This window comes from Oryx dammah, unplaced genomic scaffold (assembly GCF_014754425.2).
Source record: "Oryx dammah isolate SB20612 unplaced genomic scaffold, SCBI_Odam_1.1 HiC_scaffold_27, whole genome shotgun sequence".
Classification (NCBI taxonomy): domain Eukaryota; kingdom Metazoa; phylum Chordata; class Mammalia; order Artiodactyla; family Bovidae; genus Oryx; species Oryx dammah.
The window spans coordinates 131392844-131414912 of NW_024070211.1; the positions used below are offsets into that span (position 1 = coordinate 131392844).

General features: G+C 43.7%; 1 protein-coding gene across 3 annotated transcripts in view; it reads right to left on the bottom strand.

The window, feature by feature from the left end:
• Window positions 1-265: 265 nt before the first annotated feature.
• Window positions 266-22069, bottom strand: part of WDR33 (WD repeat domain 33) — a 117088-nt gene continuing 95284 nt past the window's right edge. Inside the window, exons 8-22 of one of the 3 annotated variants that reach the window (XM_040227793.1) lie at window positions 20564-20690; window positions 19317-19471; window positions 19150-19228; window positions 18619-18729; window positions 18183-18277; window positions 17893-17979; window positions 17524-17663; window positions 16699-16851; window positions 14994-16082; window positions 12124-12232; window positions 8833-9271; window positions 4673-4836; window positions 4474-4566; window positions 3353-3568; window positions 266-1544 (exon numbers count right to left, since the gene is read on the bottom strand). In XM_040227793.1, coding sequence (XP_040083727.1) covers window positions 1315-1544; window positions 3353-3568; window positions 4474-4566; window positions 4673-4836; window positions 8833-9271; window positions 12124-12232; window positions 14994-16082; window positions 16699-16851; window positions 17524-17663; window positions 17893-17979; window positions 18183-18277; window positions 18619-18729; window positions 19150-19228; window positions 19317-19471; window positions 20564-20690 — 3287 coding nt within the window. In that variant the 3' untranslated portion in view covers window positions 266-1314. Of the gene's footprint in view, window positions 1545-3352; window positions 3569-4473; window positions 4567-4672; window positions 4837-8832; window positions 9272-11017; window positions 11118-12123; window positions 12233-14993; window positions 16083-16698; window positions 16852-17523; window positions 17664-17892; window positions 17980-18182; window positions 18278-18618; window positions 18730-19149; window positions 19229-19316; window positions 19472-20563; window positions 20691-22069 lie in introns of those variants that run through there. The other 2 variants (XM_040227794.1, XM_040227795.1) reach the window with 2 other exon arrangements.

A 22069-nucleotide genomic window follows, 5' to 3' on the forward strand; every position in this document is an offset into this window, starting at 1 on the left:
CAACTATGTCAATATCCCTTTCCTAAGCAACTACTGACACTTTCCAGCACCACTAAATTTGTCAAATAAACCTGTCTCCAGCGCCCAACTGAAGTTGTCAAAGTAGTGAGGGAGACCACAGGATGTCCTCTGAAGAATAAGAAAGGCTTTTTATAAAACAAAGTAAGGGGTCAGTATAGAAAGTGTCCTGCGGTTATCTCAAACTGAACTTTTGGCTTCCAATTCAAAGTGGGCCAAATGTCCCATTCATTTAAAACTAAAAGAATCTGTTGTGGATAAGACCTTCCTGCTTACTTTTAATTAGACAATCCTCCGCCTTAAACACTGGTGTTTCCACATAGCTAGTGTGGAAGAGGAAGACATTATTTAAATTTTGCAGAACTGTTTTAAGAAAGATTTTGATCTATTCCTTTTCAACTTAAAACCATTTTTGAAATGATTTACAGTATTCAAAAGGTGATTTACAGTATTCAAAAGGTATGTGTAGATGATTTCTAGCTTATGTTCCTCTAATCAGAAAAAAGCAACTCAAGTCTAAGGTGTAATTACTAGAAGATGCAGCCAAAGGAGACCTCTGCTTGGACATGCAGATTTTTTTTTCCTTCGGTGTATAATTTTCCATTTGCCACAGCATGTCTAACTAATAAGGCTTTGAATCTAACTTCAAACCACATTATAGTTTTGAAGTATTTTTCACTATGCTACAAAAGTAAGTGTGACAGAATGGCTAGATAAGAATTTGTTTAAAAACAAAATTCCCAGATGAGTTAATTTAGATGACTTAGAGATTCCCATCAAGGATGTTCACAAATGTAAGCAGTAGTTGTACACCCCTCAGCAGACCAGATGTGATGGAAACTAAAGGTTTCCTTAAGGCAAGCACGTGACGACGAGTTGTTTTCTGTTAATTCTTGCGTAAATCACATACTGTATTCATACAAAAACAACTTAATGTTTTTTCTCTGACAACTGTACATATAGAAACAAATTTTCGATTGGACATGAACTTAAATTTGTGGAGGTGCTCCATGTCTCGTGACACTTAAAAAGAAAAAGATTCCAGCTTTTATCTTCACAAACCCATGTGGGATTTCGGGCAGTGAGGGCGGACAGGACAAAACAAGGCCAGCTACTCTGGGCAGCCAGCAGCAGTCTCTTCATCTTGAAGACCTCAGTAGGGGGCTCCTGGGATTCAGCTGCCCAGAGAGCTGCCCAGGGCTATGCGGCGTAGGTCTCCTTTTCTTTCTCTTGGAAAAGTCCACAAGAAGTTCTTAAATACTGTCCAGAGAGGCCTAGGGGTTTTGAGCTGAACTTCTACCGAGCCCTCCCACCCCCTCTCGAAGCTCCTCGCCTTGGTGGGCCGGAGCTCATGTTACCCCCTCTACCCCAGTTACCGCCACTCCGGCCCCCTCTAGAAGGGGTACCACTGCCTGGAGGGCCCCCAAAAGGTTCATCTCTGTGGTATCCATCATGGTGGTCTCCATCCAAGGAGCTGGAACGTCCAGACTTAGGCACTCTCTGAGAAGGTCCTGGGCCCCCTCGGCCTGAAATGAAACAGTGGTTTTACATGTGACTTTTATTTCAACTTTTTAATAACTCCTGGCACAAACATTTACTTTATGATGACAGACTGTGGAACATTTCTGGTTTTGTTTGTTTTTTAAACAGAGTTCTGAGAACAGTAACATGGTACTCAGAGCAGGAGAAGTCGTGCCTCCACTTTTCCTTTTCTCATCCCCGTCCTGGCTTGTGGCTGTGCCCCTCAGCATCAGCTAGACACGGTGTTCCCCAAGGCTGAGATGGAGCCGCTGGGGAGCCTAGAGATACACACGGAGCCCCTGCTGGAGGCCACAGACCATGCTGGACTGTGCTACAGTCTATGAGAAATGTATCTTCACCTTCCTATGCCACCATAGCTGTTCTGGGGGAAGGTTTGAAAAGCACTGACTTAATAGAAGCAAGTAAGAAATACAAACTGCTGATGATGTTAATTACAAGTGCTCTACAGAATTAAGTATTTACTGTGATTATCCTACAACTATATGGCACTTTTGATTTCTTGTTGAATAGCTAGATAAAATATTCCCTGAAAAACAAAAATACAAAAAGAGAAACACTAGCTTTTAGTGCTTCTCCCAGGGATAGTTTTAGTTGTTCCAGGATTAGACACACAAACCTCTAGGTATCATTACAATTCTAACTTTTAAAATTTTTTCCTGAGATGACAGCATTTGGTCACATCTCCCATCGTGCACTATCAGAAAACTATTGCCAATTTTGTCTTAAATTTTTGAACGGAATCTGAATCCAGCTAAGATGAGGTGAGGAAAGATAGCCAAAGGAAGTTTGGCTTCTTTTCTTATAAAGCTCAGCCTAGGCCCCCTCATGGTAGCCTGGCAGAGAAGCTGTCAGTTAGAATGTCACTTCCAAACTAGCCATGTGGCCTCAGCCTGGGACCTACAAAGTGTGTCCTGAGTGCCCACCCCAGCCAGCAACAAAATGTGCATGTGGGTGGGGACTGGTGACACAAAGTTATTTCTGAGAGCTTTGCACTTTGAAGAACCAAACTACCAAGAACAGAAGGCAGAACTCTGTAAAGAAGGGATTCAACAGGAGGCAGGTGAACTGGAGTGGAGCATAGGCTGGGGCGCAAGAGCACTCTTTCCAGCAGCCTCCAAGGTACACTCCTTGTCTATCAGCCCAGCCTCACCTGAGACCACAGCTGTAGTTAGCATTCAGTAGCTACCACTCCTGGCTCAAAGTCAGTGCTGCCTCTATAAAATAAAGATCCAGAGTTTCAAGTGGCAGAAGTAATCCACTGCCCCCCTGAGAAGAAAACCACTTCCAGACCATGTTCCCCAAAGTCTTTGTGACTCTGGCCACAAGCAGAGCTCCTTCTGGGTCCAAACTAAAAACAAAGGCACAGAACCTGAGAGAAGACAATCCTCCCTGCCACGGACAATGGGCCCGAGGGCTCAGAGCAGCCACTACCAGAGCACATCTGCCAATCAGAGCAAGAGTCTCACAGATCAGCAGAGAAAGTGCTGGCACTGTCTGAAAAAGAGCCGGAGTGGCAAAGTGAACAAACCAGGCATTCCTGGAAGCAAGTGGAGGAGACCTGTGCAGAGACTGAGCTTGCAGTCACCCACTGGCTGTACCACAATTGAGAACACGTACCTCTGCAGTCTAAGCCCTGGAGGGTAAAGGACCCCTAGTACCCCAGAGGGGGGTGCCCCAGTAGGGACAGACAGAACAGGCATACACTGGGATGGGGCTTCCAGTAACCCTGAAGCCTTCTTGGCAGGGCTGTAGCACCCACAGCTCCCAAGCTGTTATCACCAGCCTCATTTACCTTTGCCTCCTCGATCCTCAGAAGGACCTCCAGGGGCATCCATTTCTCTGTGCTCAGAGGTTCCCGGCCCATCATGCCAGGGGCGCTTTCGGGGTGGTAAAGATGCCATGTCCATGCCTTGGAGAGAAGAGGACCGTTCTCTGCTAGCTGGGGAATGACCATCATGAGGGGGATGATCAGGGCGGGGAGCATCACGGAAATGTTCATGTCCTGGCCCTAAAATAGGAAGCACAGATCCACAATGCTAAGAATCTGACAATCTCATTATATTTAACTACATTCATGCATGCTCAGCTGCTCAGTCATGTCCAATTCTGAGACTCCATGGACTATAGCCCACCAGGCTCCTCTATCCATGGGATTCTCCAGGCAAGAATACTGGAGTGGGTAGCCATAATCTTCTCCAGGGAATCTGCCCGACTCAGGGATTGACCCAGATCGCCTGCATTGCAGGTGGATTCTTTATCGCTGAGCCACCGGGGAACCCCATATTAAAGTACCATATTAAAGTACAATGTGACCAAAAGAAGACAGAAATTATACTGTTAAGTAGCAACTTGAAAACAAATATTCATTCATGCAAGAAACATTTCTTAAATACCCACCCATTTCCTAAATACCCGCCGTAGGCCAGTGACATCATTGAGTACACAGAAAGGTCAAGATTAGGAATCAACATACCCCCTTAAATAAGAGGAGTTGGAAGGTCCAGAAAAGTGGTTCTCGGATTTTTTAGTTTCAGAATGTCTTCACACTCTTAAAAATTATTGAAGACCCCAAAGAGATTTCATTTATGAGAGTTCTAACATCTGCCATGTTAGAAATTAAGACTGAGAAAACTTTAGTTCATTTAACTATATTTTCCAAAAACAAAACTGTTTAGTGAAAAGAGTGGCATTTTGACAAATCTCTTTAATATCTGGCTCAGCAGGAGAAAGTCCCCACCTGCTCCTGCATTCAGTTCACACTGTGGGTTGAAGATATGAAGACAACCCAGCCTCCGAAGGAGAGGCGAGTTGCTGAAGAGAGAACCCAGTGGATCCCTGGGAGAGTCCTCAAACCACACCCTGAGAACTGTCGGTCAGAGGAACCCTAAGGCACAAGCAGCTCTACTGCCTTACCTGGCTCTCTATTTCCATCCCAGGAGTCTGGTTTCCGTCCTCCTTCAAAGCGAGGGAACTCATCAGGAGTGGGAAGCAAACCCTTCCTTCCTCCTACACAATGAATCAAAACAACACCACACTCAGACTATTCCAGGTGTGCTCACAACCACCCAACCCTTCAGCCCTGTCCCTCCCAGACCCACAGTTCTCAGCTTACCTCGTGGGGTGCCCCGACCTCGACCTCTGAGATCTCTTCCTCGGGCTGTTTCGTCAGAAGCATCAAAATTCTCCTCTGGTCCAAAGTCTTCAGGCCCAGGAAAGCCATCTCTTCCTCTGGGGGGAGCACGGCCCTCATGTCTTGGGGGTGCTCCTCTTCGGAAGCTGTTAGGAAAACACAACAGGATACCCGTCTAATGGAATACCTTGTAGGTCCAAGTTCATGTTTCAAAAAAGCCTAATTATATGAGGAAATATGATACAATGTTGACTCAGAGAAAAACAAAACAAAATCACGTAGTTTTTAAAGTACCCATTTTAGAATATGGCAGGTAAAAACGGGCAAGAGGGAAATGTACTAGAATGTGGGGTTTTCTTTTAGGCTTTGAGGAATAGTAACAGTGAGCATTTTTAAAGTGCTTATCTCATGCCAAGTGCTTTACAGTGTATTATTTCATTTGTTTTATCCTCACAACCACCTTATGAAAGTGACTCTATTCTACCCATGAGTATTTACACAGGACTCAGACAAGTCACATGGTTAAGTGCTGGGATTTGAACTCAGCCAGTCTTGACACTCAGTGCAGGCTCTTTACCTGTGCCTCCCAAATTTTCATTTTACCATTCACATTTTTATATATAAACATGACTTACATAATCAGAAAAGAAAGGGGGAGGGACAGAGATCATTAGAGATCATGCCTACTCACTGTACTTGACTTGTTTGGGGGCATCTGTTCTGCCATCTGCCCTGGCCCACCTCTCTACTCAGGGGCAGGCATGGGGCCGTAACCTGCACCAATGGCCCCACCCACACCCGCCTGATGGACAGGAAGGCATCTGGTTTGTGGGTGGCTCACCACTGGCAAGCTGACAATCTCATGCCTGGGCTAGTGGACCATTTCACCACCTCTCAAGAATTCTGGAACTGGGGAACTAAGTGGGCCAGAAGTGCTACTGAAGCAGGGCCATTAATGAGGGGTGCCAGAGCTGCAGAAGCCTGTGAGGGAGCAGAAAGAGGAGCCTGCCAGTAGGAAAGGTGCATGAGCAACCAAGAGAGGCCACGGAAACTGGAGAAAGGGTCAGAGAGGGGCAAGGGCTTAGGGCCCACCAGGCCTTCTGCTTTTTCCTGAGTTTCCATTTGTTTATCTTATACTCCAACATTTTGAAAATTTTCATACTAAGCAACAAATGCCCATACATTCTTCACCACAATTCATTAATCGGTTCTTAAGATTCTGCCACACAAACCTTATCTTTTCACTATCTATTTACTAATTCACTTTCTAAGCCTTTTCAAAACCAGCTGTGACATAATGTCTCACCTCTTCATCCTTCAGGAGATTTCTTCTAAGGACTTCCTCCTACATAACAACACTACTATCATTCTCAATAACATGTAATAGTATTTAATACACAATCCAATTTTAATTTCTCTGTCCTCAAAATGTCCTTTATGGTTGTCTTTATAGTTTTCAATCATACACTGTTATTTAGTGGTCCAATCTCTTTGGTCTACTTTAGTCTAGAACAGTCTCCGTCTTGTGTTTTATCTTTTGTGACCTTGACTTTTTCATTTTTATTGGAATAGACCTTGACATTTTTGAAGGGTCCATACAGGGGTTTTACATAACATTCCACAATTTGAATTCTTCTGATTTTCCCATAATCATTCAGGTAAAACTTATTATACCTTCACAGTGATGCCAGTCTGTCTCACTGTCTAGGATGTAAAAGTGATATGGCAACCAAATTTCATTGTTGTAAAGGTCCTCTTTCTCCTTTGCAATTAAGTAATCTGTGGAGTGATACCTGGGCAGTGTGAAAATATACTGATTCTCCACAATCCTCTTATCTGATGGCTTTCTACATCCGCTGAGGATCCTTCCCTGAATTACTGATGACACTGGTTGCCTACAAGAAGTGACTTTCTAAGTCTACATCTGTAACTTGCTGTTTTACTGTAAAAGGAGCTTTCCTTGTTTCACTCCACCATTCCAACTATCTAGATGCTTCTTAATACCTGTTTTGTAACTTACTGAGCCATGCTCCTGCAAGCCAAGGAGGGGTGCTCCAGGTGCTGGGAATTAACCAATTAGGGTGAGGGTGGAATCGACAAGGGGAGAGAAGCTGAGCAGGAGTGTCAGCAGAGGGCGCTCCTCCCCCGAGGCAGATTCAGGGAGGCGTCCCCACACAGGGCAGGACTCTTCCCTGGTCCAGGCACCCATTATACAACTGCCCTGACTACACAAGGACAGAGGGAATCTAATCTGCCCTACTTAGGAAACAGTTCCTGTTACGGACTGAATGTTTTTGTCCCCCCCACAAAATTCATATGCTGAAGCTCCGTCCCCCAAAGTGACTTTGGAAATGGACCTCTGAGAGCTATTTAGGTTAGATGAGGCTCTGCAGGTGGGGCCCCATGATGAGATACATGCTCTAATAAGAACAGATACCACAAAGAGCTTGCTCAGTCTCTTTCCATCATGCAAGGACAAGGGGAGACGGTGCCTGTCTGCAAGCCAGGAAGAAAAATCTCACCAGAAACCTACAGTGCTGGGCCTAGATCTGGGACTTCTAGCCTCCAGGACTGTGAGAAAAATCAATTTCTGTTGTTGAAACCCCTCAGTCCATATGTGTTAAATGAGTAGTTATCTGCTAATGAGCTGACCCCTCTAAAATACATCTCCCTCTATAACAGATTCATGTATTCAACAGTCACTGGGCACCCACAGGGCATCACCACTACTGCACTAGGCTCTGAGGACCGCCCTTCAGGAATATGCCATGCTTCTGGGAGATAAAAGTGATACACAGATAAATATATCACTTCATGTCAAGGACTGCTAAGTGCTCTGAGGAACATAAAGCAGAGGAAAGGGACAGGAGGAAAGATCCAAGTGCAAACACCTAGGAGACTGTATTCCTGGCGAAGGAAAAAGCAAGCACAACATGAGCAGGACACGTCTGGCATGTCAGAAGAGGAGTACAAACTGTGAACAGCACAAGTGTCTAGGTGTGGGCCTTTCACTGACAGATGAAATAGAACACAAACTGAAACAGAGTAAAATCTGAAACTTTGCACAGACACAGAGATTCAAGAAATCAATGAAAGTTATGTTGGTGCCAAAGCCACTGGAAATGGGGCTCCTGCAGACATAAAAAGCCACTTCAAAGAGTGAATACTTGGATATCATTTAGTGAGCTCTTAAATCTTTTTATTAAAAACTCCCCTCCAAAAGCTGCTTCCCTTGACCCCTCCATTTTCCCCTCCCTGGACGTTTTATCAGCCACTCTTTTCTAACGTGCCCATGAGAATGGAGATCACCAACCTTTACCTCAATTACCTACTAGCAACAATAGCGTGATGAGAAAAGACATGGGAGAGACGAGTGCGGCAGGAGGACAGGGGTGCTGGGCAGCACAGCATGACTCTGCAGTTGGATGGCCAGACCGGGAGCTGCTCTTACACGTACCATCTGTGGGACCTTCCAAAGCCAAGCAACTGCTCTCTCAGTGGCATCCCTCACCTGTACAGGCTGACAGTAACACCTGAGCTCACGACTCACTGCAGCAATTGAATGAAGTGACATCTGGCACACAGTAAATACTCAATTATTACCACTGATTATTTTGAGTCTCACTTGAGGTTTCACTAATCATTGTTTTTTACTCCCTACTTCCTCTATTCATTCTTTTTTACCCCAAACAAGTCAAGTGTCCAAGCCTGACCTCAGCCTATTTGAACAGCAAGATTATTCTTCAGCTTGACTGGGTTTTGTTAAGATCTTTAAGCAATTACACAAAAACTATCTACTCAATAATTCCTTTATTTTCTGTCTAGATCTCTGTCTCATATTTCATCATTCTAACCAAGAGAACCTGGAGATTTCTATTCAAATCCAAGAAACTTTATAGTACATAGGCCTACCTATCTGATTAAAAGGACCAAGAAATAAGCAAAAAGGAAAAGATTTCTAAACTGCAGAGATAATAAAGAACCAAATAGACGTTAAAAGGCATATTATATTAGGTCTAAACACAAAACCTAGAGAGGGGAGGGCACTCTCCCCCCAGTGAAGGAGGAAAGAGATCCATGTGGACAGAACAGATGGGAAGCTCCAGGGAGGAGGACATGGACCCATACAGTGTCTGGCCCACCTTTCTTCTCTGCGCCCTCGGAACCGCGGGTCCTCAGGGTCCCGGGGGAAGCGGTCGTCTCCAGGTCTGCGGCCTTCCCACGCCCCTGGGGGGCCCCGGGCTGCACCCCGGGCATCCCCCTCACTGAACTCCCTGTGGTCAGGGGGGAACGGAGGCCCAGGGCCCCCACGCCTCCACTTCTCTTCTTGTGGTAAAGGGCCTCCTCGCCCCTCAAATTCTCGTAACCGGTGGCCAAAGCGCTTGTCAGGGTGGAAGTCGTCTGGTCTGCTGAAGTCATCAGGGAATTCGGGGTGAGGGCCGCGCCTATCAGGGGGACCCCTGCAGTCCTGGCTGCCCCGGAAAGGCCCCCTCTCGGGACCGTGCTCAGGGCCGCTGCTCTGCTCGTGCCGCCTCTCTGACATTGGGCCCATGTGATGGTTTGGAGGGCCGCGCGAATCACCTAAAGGAAACAAAACTGATGTTTACCTTGTCTTCCAGGAGTCCTGTCAACACAGGTCTGATTTTCAGCATCTTAAAATTTCAGAATGCGGTCTTTTATTGAGAGTGTTTTCCCTCCTTGGTTCCCAGCGTACTTAAGAGACAAATGTCTCTAAGGCATCATATAATGAAAAGAACAAGGGTTTGGGGGTACAGATTTCAACTTCATCAATTCACTGGCTAGCAACTCAACAGCTGCAGTGAAGGCTCATTTAGAACACAAGAACATCCCAGGTATAAGGATAAGCCTCCCTTCCTGCCCCCATTCCTTCAGAGTGTTGTTGGGCCCACTGCTCCACAACTCCAGGGAACTCATGCTGAAGGTCGGCCAGGACGCCAAGTAGTCGGACTTCATCTCTGCACTTTAACAGCCTGCAAAGCCCACCAGAGGGCCACTGGGCCCACGCTGCCCTGAGGTCTTTCCTTTAACTCCTAGTCCATCTAACTTGATTTGCTAACTGATGCTTTGACTCTTAACAAAATCCTCGGTAGCGTTATGTGGAAGCATGGGCCTCTCTAATAACTGCTGGGTGACCAAACAGCCCTGCTGTTCTTCAGTTTCAGGGTTTATATAATTTTCTGCATTCTTCATCTACAGTATCATCACCATTCTTCACAGACAGTGTTTGGAAATTAAAGATTTTTTAAATAAATATTTTAATATATGCTATATAGTTACTGAAGAAAAATGGAAAGAGACCAATTACACTTAGTTTATCTCCTAACTGTAAAGGGGTTTTTTTTTTCCTGGCTACTGAATAATGATGACCGCAGCCCACTGTAAATGTACATCTCTTTTCTGTCAACATACAATTTAAATCAAGTATTTCTTTAAGGTACATAGCAAAAGGGACACTCTTGCTTCTAACTTCTAAAAATGTCACCCCTGCACTTTTCCCAGCAATAAAGACAAACTTCCTTTCCTTACGTCACTGTCAGTCATAATCCTCACCCTCCCCAAACCTTCCTCTTTCATTTTTACTCGTTTCTCTTAGCCATTTCAATTCCTCTTCATCATTCAACATGGGTAAAAAACTTGGAAATATCAGTATAAAAACACACCATGAGAAGTGTTTTTCTTCTAAAAACACCGTTAGACGAGTCTCCTCTCTTTAGCTTTCTCCATCCCCTCTGCCTTCTTTCCTTCCATTAAGCCAGTCCTCCTATGCTGAGGAAAAGTGTCTTCTAAGCTGCCTTTTTGTTCCAATACCCCAAGGCTCACTTCCTCCTGGTAAACAGCCCCTCACTTCCCAGTGCGATCCTGCAGCTAATGGCTCATTCTCTGACTTCAGGTACTTCAGAGTGGTGTGCCCTCAGACACTGCAGACCTTTGACCTGAGGAAGCTGAACACATTCCATTTGGACTTACCCATGAATAACAATCCTCCCATTACCTCTACCTGCTTAAAAGTACCCTGGCTCCTCCAAGGAAAGAAACCCACCACTACAAATTAGAAGGGATGTGGCCGCCGGTGACGGGGCGGCGGCGCTGGTTAATCCAGTAGGGGATGGCAGGGCCACTTTCTCGGCTCCCCCTTCTCCCTTTGGTCCCTGGGAGGAGAAAGAGAGGAGGAAGAGGGAGAGGGGCGGGGGTTGGGGGGGAGTGAAGAGAAAAGGGGAAGAGCAAGGAGGAAAGGGAAGTAGGTGGAGACAGACACAGGTAGGGGAGAGGGAGAGAGGCAGGCTCTCAGTTTGCTGATGGCTGTACCTTGTGGGTAACAGACTTCTTTTCTCAGGGTCCCCAGATCCAGAGATTGGCTCTTGATGCTTTCTTTTTCCCTGGTGGTCACCACTTCCACATGGTAAGACTAAAAAAAACATTCTCCTAATTCTTTTACCTCTACCTTCCTATTTCTAACAACTCGCATAAATTCACAACTAAGCTTTTAATTCCCAGAATATGCTGACAAGGACTTTGCCTAATCTGATCAAATGCGGGCGGAACCCTCACATGTACTAAAAGGTGCTGTGGGCTTAGCCAATTACACCTGAAAAGGGGTCTCGTTCTCTGTAGTGATGTCTCCACGATATTCATGACTCTCTGGTGTGTTCCTCCGTGAAAAGGCACACTGAACAGGCACACTGAACGTGCAACCCAGCCCCACCCTTTAACTGCCTCCAGCCGCTGCCCCTCTCCACTGCATTCCTGCTCTTCCCACGCTCCTGGGAGAGCTGAACACCAAACAAGGCGGTGGCTCCTGCACATGGCCCCTCTTGATACTTAAGGTTGATTCTTAACTTCCACAGAGCCTACACTGACAGTTCTTAACTCTGTGCTTCTCATAGTATCCACAACCTGAGACACAACACACTGGAACACAGCTTTCTTCCTTCCAAAGGGTACAGAACAATGCAACCAGGAAACACTGTATGACACAATTTGAGGGGGAGGTGGGGGTAGTATTAGAAACACTGCTAAAACGTCTGAATTCTTTATCCCATCAAAAATTCAGAAACAGGTCAGTTTTCTGACATGGTAAAAAGATACACTTGCATCGGATTAACACAGGAACCACTCCCATTCCCAGGAGGACAAGGCTGGCTTGCAGCACAGGCCCTGCTTAGTGGCTGTCCAAGCGGTTTCATCACCCGCCTCTGGTAGTGAGGAGCTGTGCCCTCTGGACAGCTTAGGGTAACCAAAGCAAATCTATGAAAACAGCATAAGGCAAAGCTATGACCTGAATTGACTATGCTCTTATTTTTCCTAGAGGTTCAAATGATCACATTCTGTCAATTACTTACCAGTAGAACTATTGAAAAATTTACCCAAAGGAGGCAGAATATAATCTCTTATTCAGCCGAGCAGATATTTACCTTTGTTAGGGCCAGGTCCTTGTCCAGGGTTAAGAGGGGGGATGCGACCTTGTGCTCCCTGCTGCCCTAGTCCTGGTATCAGGGGTGGGGGGCCTGCATTCTGTCCTTCCTGAAAAGATGTGTTTAAAGCAGGGGTGTGAAATCAAAGGCTTATGCTTCATGAACAGCAATTTTATCATAATGTGACAAGATAAAAACACTAGGTTGCCGCAAATCTTCCAGCAATACATAAACAGCTAGCAGAACTGTCCTTCTATCAGGGGAAAGAAGATACTTCTCTGACCATAATAAAAGGAAACACATATTTTAAACCTGCTTGATAGGTTTATTTAAAGCTAGATCTTTAATTGTAATCCCAAGCCAAAACCTCAATGGAAAGTCGGAAATCATAAAAACAACACTCTGCACAGAGATGGAATTTCTGGCAAAAGTAAAGACCTGGAGACCTTCCAGGATAGGTAAACTCTGCTCTTGCATCCATGATCCCTTTCCAGCTACAGAAAATAATTCATCCTCTCAAAAGGTTATGACCAGGTTTACGGGAGCAGGAGAGCAGGAAAGGGGCCCCTGCTGAGCAAGGCGCTCACTCACTGCTCTCTCCTTTCACTGCCTTCTCTCTACTGTCACTCCCCTGAGCCCAGCACCCACTGCTGGCTCGTGGGATCATGGGCTCCTGGGTTCTCACAGCTTCTGTCTGCCATGTACTTGATGCTCTGATCCTCATAACCGCCTTGCTCTGCAGCCCCAGAGCTCAACCCTAGCTTGTTCCTAGTCCTAATATTCTGTATTTTTACCTAGCCATTTCTAAACTCTGAATCTCCACACTGTCCAGTCATCTTGGATCTGGACTCTGGACAAACAAATAATCAAATACACATCTAGTCATTCCTTCATATAGAAAATGCATTAGTGACTGAACCTACCATCAACAGCCAAACTGCTTTCCCATTCCAAACTAGCTACAGGAGCAGCCCTGACAGGGCTCATTCACAGCTCTGTACCACGAACTCAGTACCAGGAACGCCCACACTCCTTTGTTTCCTGTGCCTTTCACTGGAGGGCAGCTCTTTTCAACATCTTCCATGTTATTACCTTAACACTTGAAAGCACTTCCATTAAATTTAACCAATTAGAGTGATTGATTTAAATAACTGACCTGGTCCAAGTGAAGAAAGTCAGATAACAGCATAAGAAATATAAGCAAAGCTTTGCATCAGACAACTTCTGAGACGTGAAATGCCCTCTAATGTATTAATCCTCCATTTTCACTCCAGTATTTCTACAGGTAAATTAAATTTTAGAGCCATTTTGCTTTTCATGTCTAAAATCTTCTACTATACCATACAATAAAAACATTAAATTGTTCCCACAGACCTGTCCTCTGGAATCTGACATGTTTATATAATTTCAGTCGCAAAGTGATAGCTAAAGTTCATCATATTTTTAGCCTACAAAATGAAAACTGTTCATTCACTAACATAAGGTTAGGTAGGTAAATATTATAAATATTTATAATATAAATATAATATAAAAACTCTGGGAGTTGGTGATGGACAGGGAGGCTTGGTGTGCTGCAGTCCATGGGGTCGTAAAGAGTCGGACACGACTGAGCAACTTAACTGAACTGAATATAAAAAACACACACAAATATACACTGTATTAATAAAATATAAAATATTTTAAAGTTTTAGGACAGTTCTGGATGGTAAACTTAGATTTATTAAACATCCTAAGTTCTGAAATGTGCCCAATAAAGTCTGGAAATAGATTCAAATGCCATCAAATTCTTCATTGCTATGCCATTTTTAACTTCTGGAAGCTGTGCTAAAGAGGAACATCATCTAGTTAGTTTAATTCGACGAATCCACTGGTCACCTTCCCATTACAGACACACAGAGGTGGTGTATGTTCTACACACAGCATCCGCAGCAGGCCCTCTTCCGCGGGAATCAAGTGCTTTTCAAAAGGTGAAGACCCAGGGAATCAACAGTGCTTCATTCACTCACTTTGGTCCATGATTGACTTCAAGGACACAAACCAAGTTGTTCTTACCCAAATAATTCTTTCAGACTATGAAATTCAGTAAAACATAAAAACCCACAGAGCCAAACAGTGTTCAATCCACTCATGCCTGTGCATTCTTCTGTAATTTGGCCCAAGAAAACTGAACTTCCACTACCTCTTAAGCACAGGTCAGCAGATGGGTTTAAGAAAACTTGGCTGACAATAACAGAATTCTCTAAAGAGGGCCAAGAAAATTTCTGCAAAAACACTTCTTCTTGAAAATATTCTTGTATGTGAACTAAAAACAATTTGAATAGAGTTTCATCCAAAGGGTCACTGTTTGAAAACATGCAATTCCGAATTCATATCTCTAAAAGTATTCAATGAAATGAAAATAGTGAGAACATAGTCTACAGTATACTCAAGAGTTAAACATCCCAGACTATCTTAAAAGTAGAGCCGACAGGCAGATCACCAAGTGGCTCAGTTGTCTGGAAGCCCATGAAACACCAGCCTATGAAGCAAAGAGCCCAGAAAAGGGAGCAGAATAGACCTGGAGCCCCCCATGCTCCCTCCTCAGCACCACAGCTCTTTTAGAGCCCTGGGACAAATACGAACTGTATTCAATCGGGAGTTCGTCTTTTCTGGAAGAGGCTGAGAGGAAAGATTCTGTTGCAATATATTTAATGATCTACTTAATTACTCTTTCTTTCTTTCTTCAGCCATGATGCTATTCTCAAGCCACAGTCACTACTTGAGATGTCTACACCAGCTGTTCCTTCCTTTCACAGCATTCTGAAGTGCCGCCTCAGTGCGGAGTATATTTTCCCAAAGTGTAATGCCTACAAGTTGGAAATAAGTAATACCTGGTTGAAGGGGGCCCGGGGCCCATCACCTAGCAGAGCTGTTTTCTGCTGCTGGAATGGTATTGGCCCTTGAGATGGATGTGGCCCTCTTGCCGGGTTCTGCTGTCCCTGAGGTCCAGGGGGCCCTTGCATGCCACCCTGGGGTGGAGGTCCCAAAGAGCCCTGGGGCGGCCCCTGCTGACCTTGTGAGCCTGGAGGCCCCCTCAATTCCTGGGGAGGGCCCAGCATCGATCCTTGGGGTGGAGGGCCCTGCATGCCTCGCATCTCCTGAGGACCTCGCATCTCCTGAGGGCCATGTCCCAGCAGTCCACTTGGAGGATGAGGTCCTCTCATCTCTTGAGGTGGGTGACCCAGCATCATCCCTTGGGGAGCAGGACCCTGGTTTTCTCGGGGACCTGGAGGACCCTGCATTCCTCTTGGATTCAATCCCATCAGAGGTCCCTGAGACACAGGACCTTGGATCCCTTGAGACCCTGGCCCGCCTTGCATCCCGTGAGGATGGGGAGGTCCTTGCATTCCTCTGGGACCAGGTGGTCCCTGCATACCTTGAGTACCAGGAGGTCCCTGAGGGCCCAAGTGACCCTGGGGACCAGGTGGGCCTTGGGGGCCTATGTGACCTTGTGGGCCAGGTGGGCCCTGAGGACCCATATGACCCTGAGGACCAGCATTACCCTGGGGTCCAGGTGGTCCTTGAGGTCCCAGAGGGCCATGAGGTCCAGGATGCCTTTGTATTCCCTGGGGCCCATGCATGTCCTGAGGCCTTGGCAACCCCTGGGGCGGTCCCTGGGGCCCTTGTGGTCCCATGAATCCTTGCGGCCCCCCACCTCCCTGATGCAGTGGAGGGCCTTGTGGTCCCATTTGTCCCTGTGGTCCAGGGGGTCTAAACTGTCCCTGTGGACCTGGAGGCCCCATTTGAGCCATGTTCATTGACAGCTGCTGAGATGGATGAGGCTGTTGAAAACCTTGAGGAATCTGAGACATTGGACCTTGTCCTGGAAAGGGCTGGGGTCCCAGGAGAGGGGTGCCAGATGAAGGAGGAGGCTGAATCTGCTCAGCCTGTTTCTGTGCAAGTCTTTCAATTTTAAGTTGCTAGAAAGAGAGAGAGAAAAGGCATGCTAATAAATATGACATTATTACTATCACTTATTTTGTTTGGGGAATCTCAAAACAAACATAAGACATTATTGATTGACCTCTTAATACCCCAACAATAACTAGAATCCATATGATATTCAGATGTTCTGAAGGTACTCTGGCTTCCAGACTCTAAAATGCTTCTTTCCAGGTGCTGGGAAACAGCAGCCAGGATTATTTATATCCATCTTGATCACGGAAAGCCCAACAATTTACTAGGGTTTTATCATTCTAAGTAGCTGCCAAGGTAAGAAAAATAAGAACAAACCACCTGCTCTAAAGCTAACAGAAAATTCTTTTTATCTATGGATAAATATGTGACTCCAAATTAAAACTGTTGGTTTTACCTTGTCTATTAAAAATGTATGTTCAACTGAGATCTACTCATTGCTTGACTGGTCTGGTTTTAAGTCTTAGAAACAGGATTCTGCTAGAAACTAGCTTCCTAATGTAGCAATTACTGCTCATCTGACCCAGGTAAGAGTTCCTTTCCTTCTCCTCAAGAGCAGGTCAATAAAAAAACATTAACCACTACTTTCTTAGATCTTGAATTCCCTCAAGGGTCACACACCTCCAGAAGTTGTGGGTTAGTGTACTGTAATGTGGCCATCTCTTGTTCGATTTCTGCTTGTGTTTTTTTCTTCTCTTCCAATTTAATGTCTTCTTTTCTGTCATTCAATACCTCGTTTGGGGCAGGAATTGGAACTTTATTTTGCATCCATGCCTTGGGAATGAAGAGAACATTAAAGTATATCCTAAGTGTGTAAATTATAACAACAGAATGTAAAAACCATTCTATAATATCACTAGCTCATTCCAACCTGGTGAATACAAGTTCGTGCAGCTGGTGAATTATCTTCATTTCTAACTCTAATTCTCTAATTCTTAGTGACACAGGAATAGAGTTAGGCAAAGCACATTACTAGACAGAAACTGCCAAGTTGAAAAAGCTGCAAGATTTCACAAGCTATTAAGATGCAAAGCCTTGCTGCCTCTTCAAAAGGGCATGTGCACTTTTGCACATTGTGTGAGGGACAAACAGAGTGGAAGACAGAAAAAAATATGTTGAAGAGGGTCCACATACTCTTTCCACTCCAAGTCTCTTTTCTTCTTCCAATAGCTTGGATAATAACAAGGGGGTGAGAATAAAATAATATCCAGAGAAGATTCATGACAAACTCAGCACTAACTGCAAAGCAGCAGATGGAGACTATGTCTAATAATGCCTGAAATACGTGAAGAAAGCTCCAGAAAGTCTATAGTACAGACAGACATACCTTCAACAGATGAGATAATACAAGGGAGACCTATCCCTGCACCTCAGCAAGACTCACCAGTCCCCCAGTGCATAAGGAGGGCACGGGGAGGGGATGAGGGTGCCCTTGGAGTTGCTCACCTGCTGGAACTGAGCAGGGATAGGTTTTGCGTACGGAACCTTCTTCTGAGGCACTTTTTTCTGATCCTTCTGCATCACCTCCTCCATTCCCCAATCTAAACCTGGAATTGTCATTTCAATTTCATTTGATTCATCCTTCCCTGCAACCAAGAAGAGAAGCGCTTAGCCAAGGAAATGAAAGAAAGTGGCCACCTCATCAGTGAATGTATTTTGCAAAGAACAAATTCTAAATATTATACAGTTTATATCACTTTTATCAATGTTTCTCAACATACATCATTTTGACATTTTCAAAATAACAATATCACAATTACAGGAAATAGGTAAAATTACAGAAAAATTTAAATTTATAGGTACAACTTCTCTTACCCATCTGTTCTTGTTCCATAGCTAATTTTAGTTGTTCTGGTATTCCCATCCCTGGAATTACTGCCAGACTATTAGGTTCAAGGTCATCTATAAATAGGAATATGGCCATTGTCAATAGAGAGTTCATAAATGTAGTGGGCCAATACAATTAACACTTGATAAAAATTCTTAGACATTCATAATCAATCAACTATAAAACTAAAATTCATTTTACATAATCTTCTCAATACTTAACACTTTTATTACACAATATCATATTTCAAAGAAGAATAAACATGTGAGAACCTCACCATATTCCACTCCATCTTCAGACATTCCAGGTAATAGGTTGAGGTTGTATCGATCTCGCATTTTATCACCTGGTCGGTTTCGGGTCCAAAATTTGCTGTCAAAATAAAAGTATTTGGAGGGAGGAGGAGAGAAGCAGAGTTTCAGTGTATCTCTGGGCATTTAACAGCAGTACTAAGCAGTCCTCTGGCAAAAACAACAGAGTTTTAAAATGCCTTATTCTAAAAAACTTTAATGTAGAAAGATTCAAATAACAAAGTCATATTCAATACTCAATCTCCTTGTAATATATGTATTTATAAACCACTGCGAACATGTCATTAAAAGTAAGTTAGAAGATAAATAAATACATTCATCTATGAATGAACTAAATATGCGTTTATCTCCAGCTGCTCCATAAACACAGCAATTCCTTTTTACTTTTGACATAAAGCTTACCTAGTATGGTCATTTGAGCCTGAGCAGAGAATATGTCCAAGGGGATGCCAAGCCAGACTCCAGATCATTCCTTCATGGGCCATCTCCATTCCACCCACTTCTTTCTCTACTCTGTAAGGGCACCACAGAAAGCAGTCTTTTTCACAAAAGTTATTCAGTTTCTCCTCTGCCAAAGAAGGTACTTTCTTTTAGCATAATACAAAGCTACCAAACTTGGTAACTTTGAATCTGGTCAATTCCACATGTTTCAGAGGTACCAAGTTGTGATCAGTAACATCTTTCCAAAGAGCACCTCAGAGGGGAAATGCCTTGGAAATTACCTTATCACAGGAAACAAGGAAGTTGGTCTTACTCTCCCTTTATGACTTCCATAGCCAGAAAGAGAGTGCTATGGTTTCTATTACAAACTGGGTTTACAGATACAGGACATATGAACACCCAGAAAAAAATACAACACACTCTCATTTTTTTCACTTTCGGGTGTAGTCGTCATAAAACTTATAACTTCTTTACGTAGTGAGTGCCACATACCCGACATGCCAAAATAACAAAGAACCATCAGACCCTCCACTGGCAAAAAGTCCTTCATGAACAGGATGCCAGGCCACAGCTGTAAACAAGAACATAGGGACAGACAAAATTATTAGGATGTCAGAATTCTACAGTAATAGAATGAGAAGCATATCATAGCCACTGACCTGTAGCTTCTTTCTTATGACCTCGGAAGACTTGAAGCTCTTCTTTCAGATTTCGGATGTCGAAAAGTTTACAGAGGTGGTCACGTGATGCTGTGAGTAGCCAGTTGCCATTGAGATTTAATTTCACTTCCATTACTGTGTTTTTATGGGCATGACTAGAAACAAAGTACCAAGAAAATAATCCTTGGTCAGAATTCAAAACAAGGGTAAATCAATGGTCACTTTTCTTGAAAAGCACATGGGAGTCAAGATGGCAACAAGTGTGGCCTAGAAGTGATAGCGCATGTGACATTGCAGGACTGCAGGCAAAATATACGGGAGAGGAACAGGCCAAAGACAGAAACCATGTCCATTATCTCAGCAGTTTGTACTGACCACTTTAAAACACCAGCAGAGCTTCAACTGGGTAGAAAACTTTATCTGTGAAGCAAGGAAAGCACTTGGACACATAAATTAATATTCAATAAAGTTCATTAAATTTTATAAATTCAATAAACTGCTCTTATTAAGTCAAACATTTAAAAAGAAGTTTGAGACAGTTTGAGGGTTAATTTGAACTAAAGACCCTGCAACTACTGAGGCCAGGACAACACACGTCTCCTAGGAGCACCATTAACAAGGTGTTCTATTTGCTTGTGGCCACTGGAACTGTGCAACAAGGCAGCCTTGCTGCCAACCAGCTCACTCTGGACATGGCTCAGTTCTCAATCAGAGGGACTAGGAGACAGCTGCTTAGTCGGGAAAAAAAAAAATCAACAACATATTAAATGAACTGTGAATGTTCACAGATGAGTCAAAGAGAAAATTTTACAATGTGGCTGCATTGTAACTAAACACCTCAGACAAAAAAAATGAGAACTGATTTACAAACAGAGGGAAAACTTCTCTCTCTGAAGAGCTGTAGGGAGAAGGAGAAAGGTGGGCCGTCTAACACATGGCGCACATATCAACTCCATACAGTGCCAAGTGTATCAACGTTATGAGTAACCTAGAGTGGTAGTAATAACCACCTCCTCCCTACCCCTCACCCACCCCGCTACCCAAATTAAATTTACATCAAGCCTGACTTGCTGAGGAATTTAGAGAGAAACCACATTTAATAAATAAAAGGCCTATAGATAAGAGTCCATCTACTGTCTACACTACTTTTTCAGGAATACCTGAGAGGAAAGGCGGCTAATAGTTAACAATTCGGTCAGCTATGCTCCCCTTTTTTGAAGGATCAAGGTGGGGTTCCTATCACTTACAGTGTTGCAAGACTCTGCCCAGTCTTGGGATCCCAGAACTTGATTGGCTGTTGACTATCTTTACTTCCTGAAACAACTAACCCTTTTGTTGGATGCCAGTCTACACACTTCACATCAGCACCGTGCCCTGTCGGAAACAAGTTAAGATAAAAACCTAATCAGCATAGATATTTAAAACAGGACTCCATTCTAATTTAAACCAAAGTAGAGAAATCTATTAAACGTTTTGATCCTAGCACTCAGTCTTCTCAAACTTTAAAATGCAACCTCCCCTTCTATGCCACAATGCACAGGAACCATTTCTCTTCTAGATCTATTCTCACCTATTTGCTGGTAGGCCAGTCAAGACTTTGTGGAAGCTTTACCTCTCAGGCCCCTGTATATAAAGCTTTTCAAACTTTTCATGATCTTCTATGTATTATCCTAAGTATTAGAAACAACTCTTGTTCACTTTAGCTTTCCTACTTTGCAGTAGTCCCTACAGATCGAAAGTTATAAATCCAGACATCATCACTTTCTAGACGTGACAATAAGAAAAGCATTCCATCTCTCTGATACCATTTCCTGAAACGGTATGAGAAAAATAATCCCTGCTTCACTCACACTTATGTCAGATGAGATGATAATAAAAGCTAGACAATCAAGTGCTCACTATATGATAGGCAGTGTATGAAGCACTTACAAGCATCACCTCTTTAAATCCTCACAAAATCCTGAGGAAAGCTGTTCTCAACAAGAACAGGAGCTGAAACCTGAACCCAGTCTCCTGGATTAGGGATAGTAGTTCTCTTAACCACTGTGGTTACTTCACACGTGTAACAGACTAAGCTTACTAAAAATCACTAAAGCAAAAATCAGAATTTACAAAACTGAAAAAAAAAAAAAAAGAGCATGATTTTCGAAAACTTGGTTGCTATACAAGAAGAGCCTCAAGAGTATTTTATACGGCAAATGTACTAAGAAGCAAGTGGAGAGAGGTAAATAGCATTTGAAATAGCTCCTTCTCTAACCTGGATCAAATCCCGCTTCTATGAAGTGGGAAGGAGGAAGGATACAGAAGAACAGAAAAATCGGGAAGGAAGGAAGAAGAGATGGTTCTAGAGGCACTGGAGAGTGAATATGCACCATGCAGAAAGGGAATTCGCATCTCAAATAGGCAAGGACTTAACTAGAGACCATCCCTGTGCTAGTAAGCACTCAGAAGATACCAACTATCTGGAGAGCAGTTTGGCAATGTGTATGAAAAAGTATGGAAAAAAAAAAAGTCTGTCCTACAACCCAATAAATCCATGTCTCAGAAATGATCATAAGGATATGTGTGTCCATAAAATTTGATTTGTGAGGATATTTACTAATATCGTTTATTTTTAAATGCTCTTGAGTAGGAAATATACTACAAGTTAAATTTCAGTATGGCATATGTGCTCAATGGAATATGATACACCTATTATAAATGATTTTATAGATAACAGCATGATTAAAATGATCATGATACTGTTTATTTAA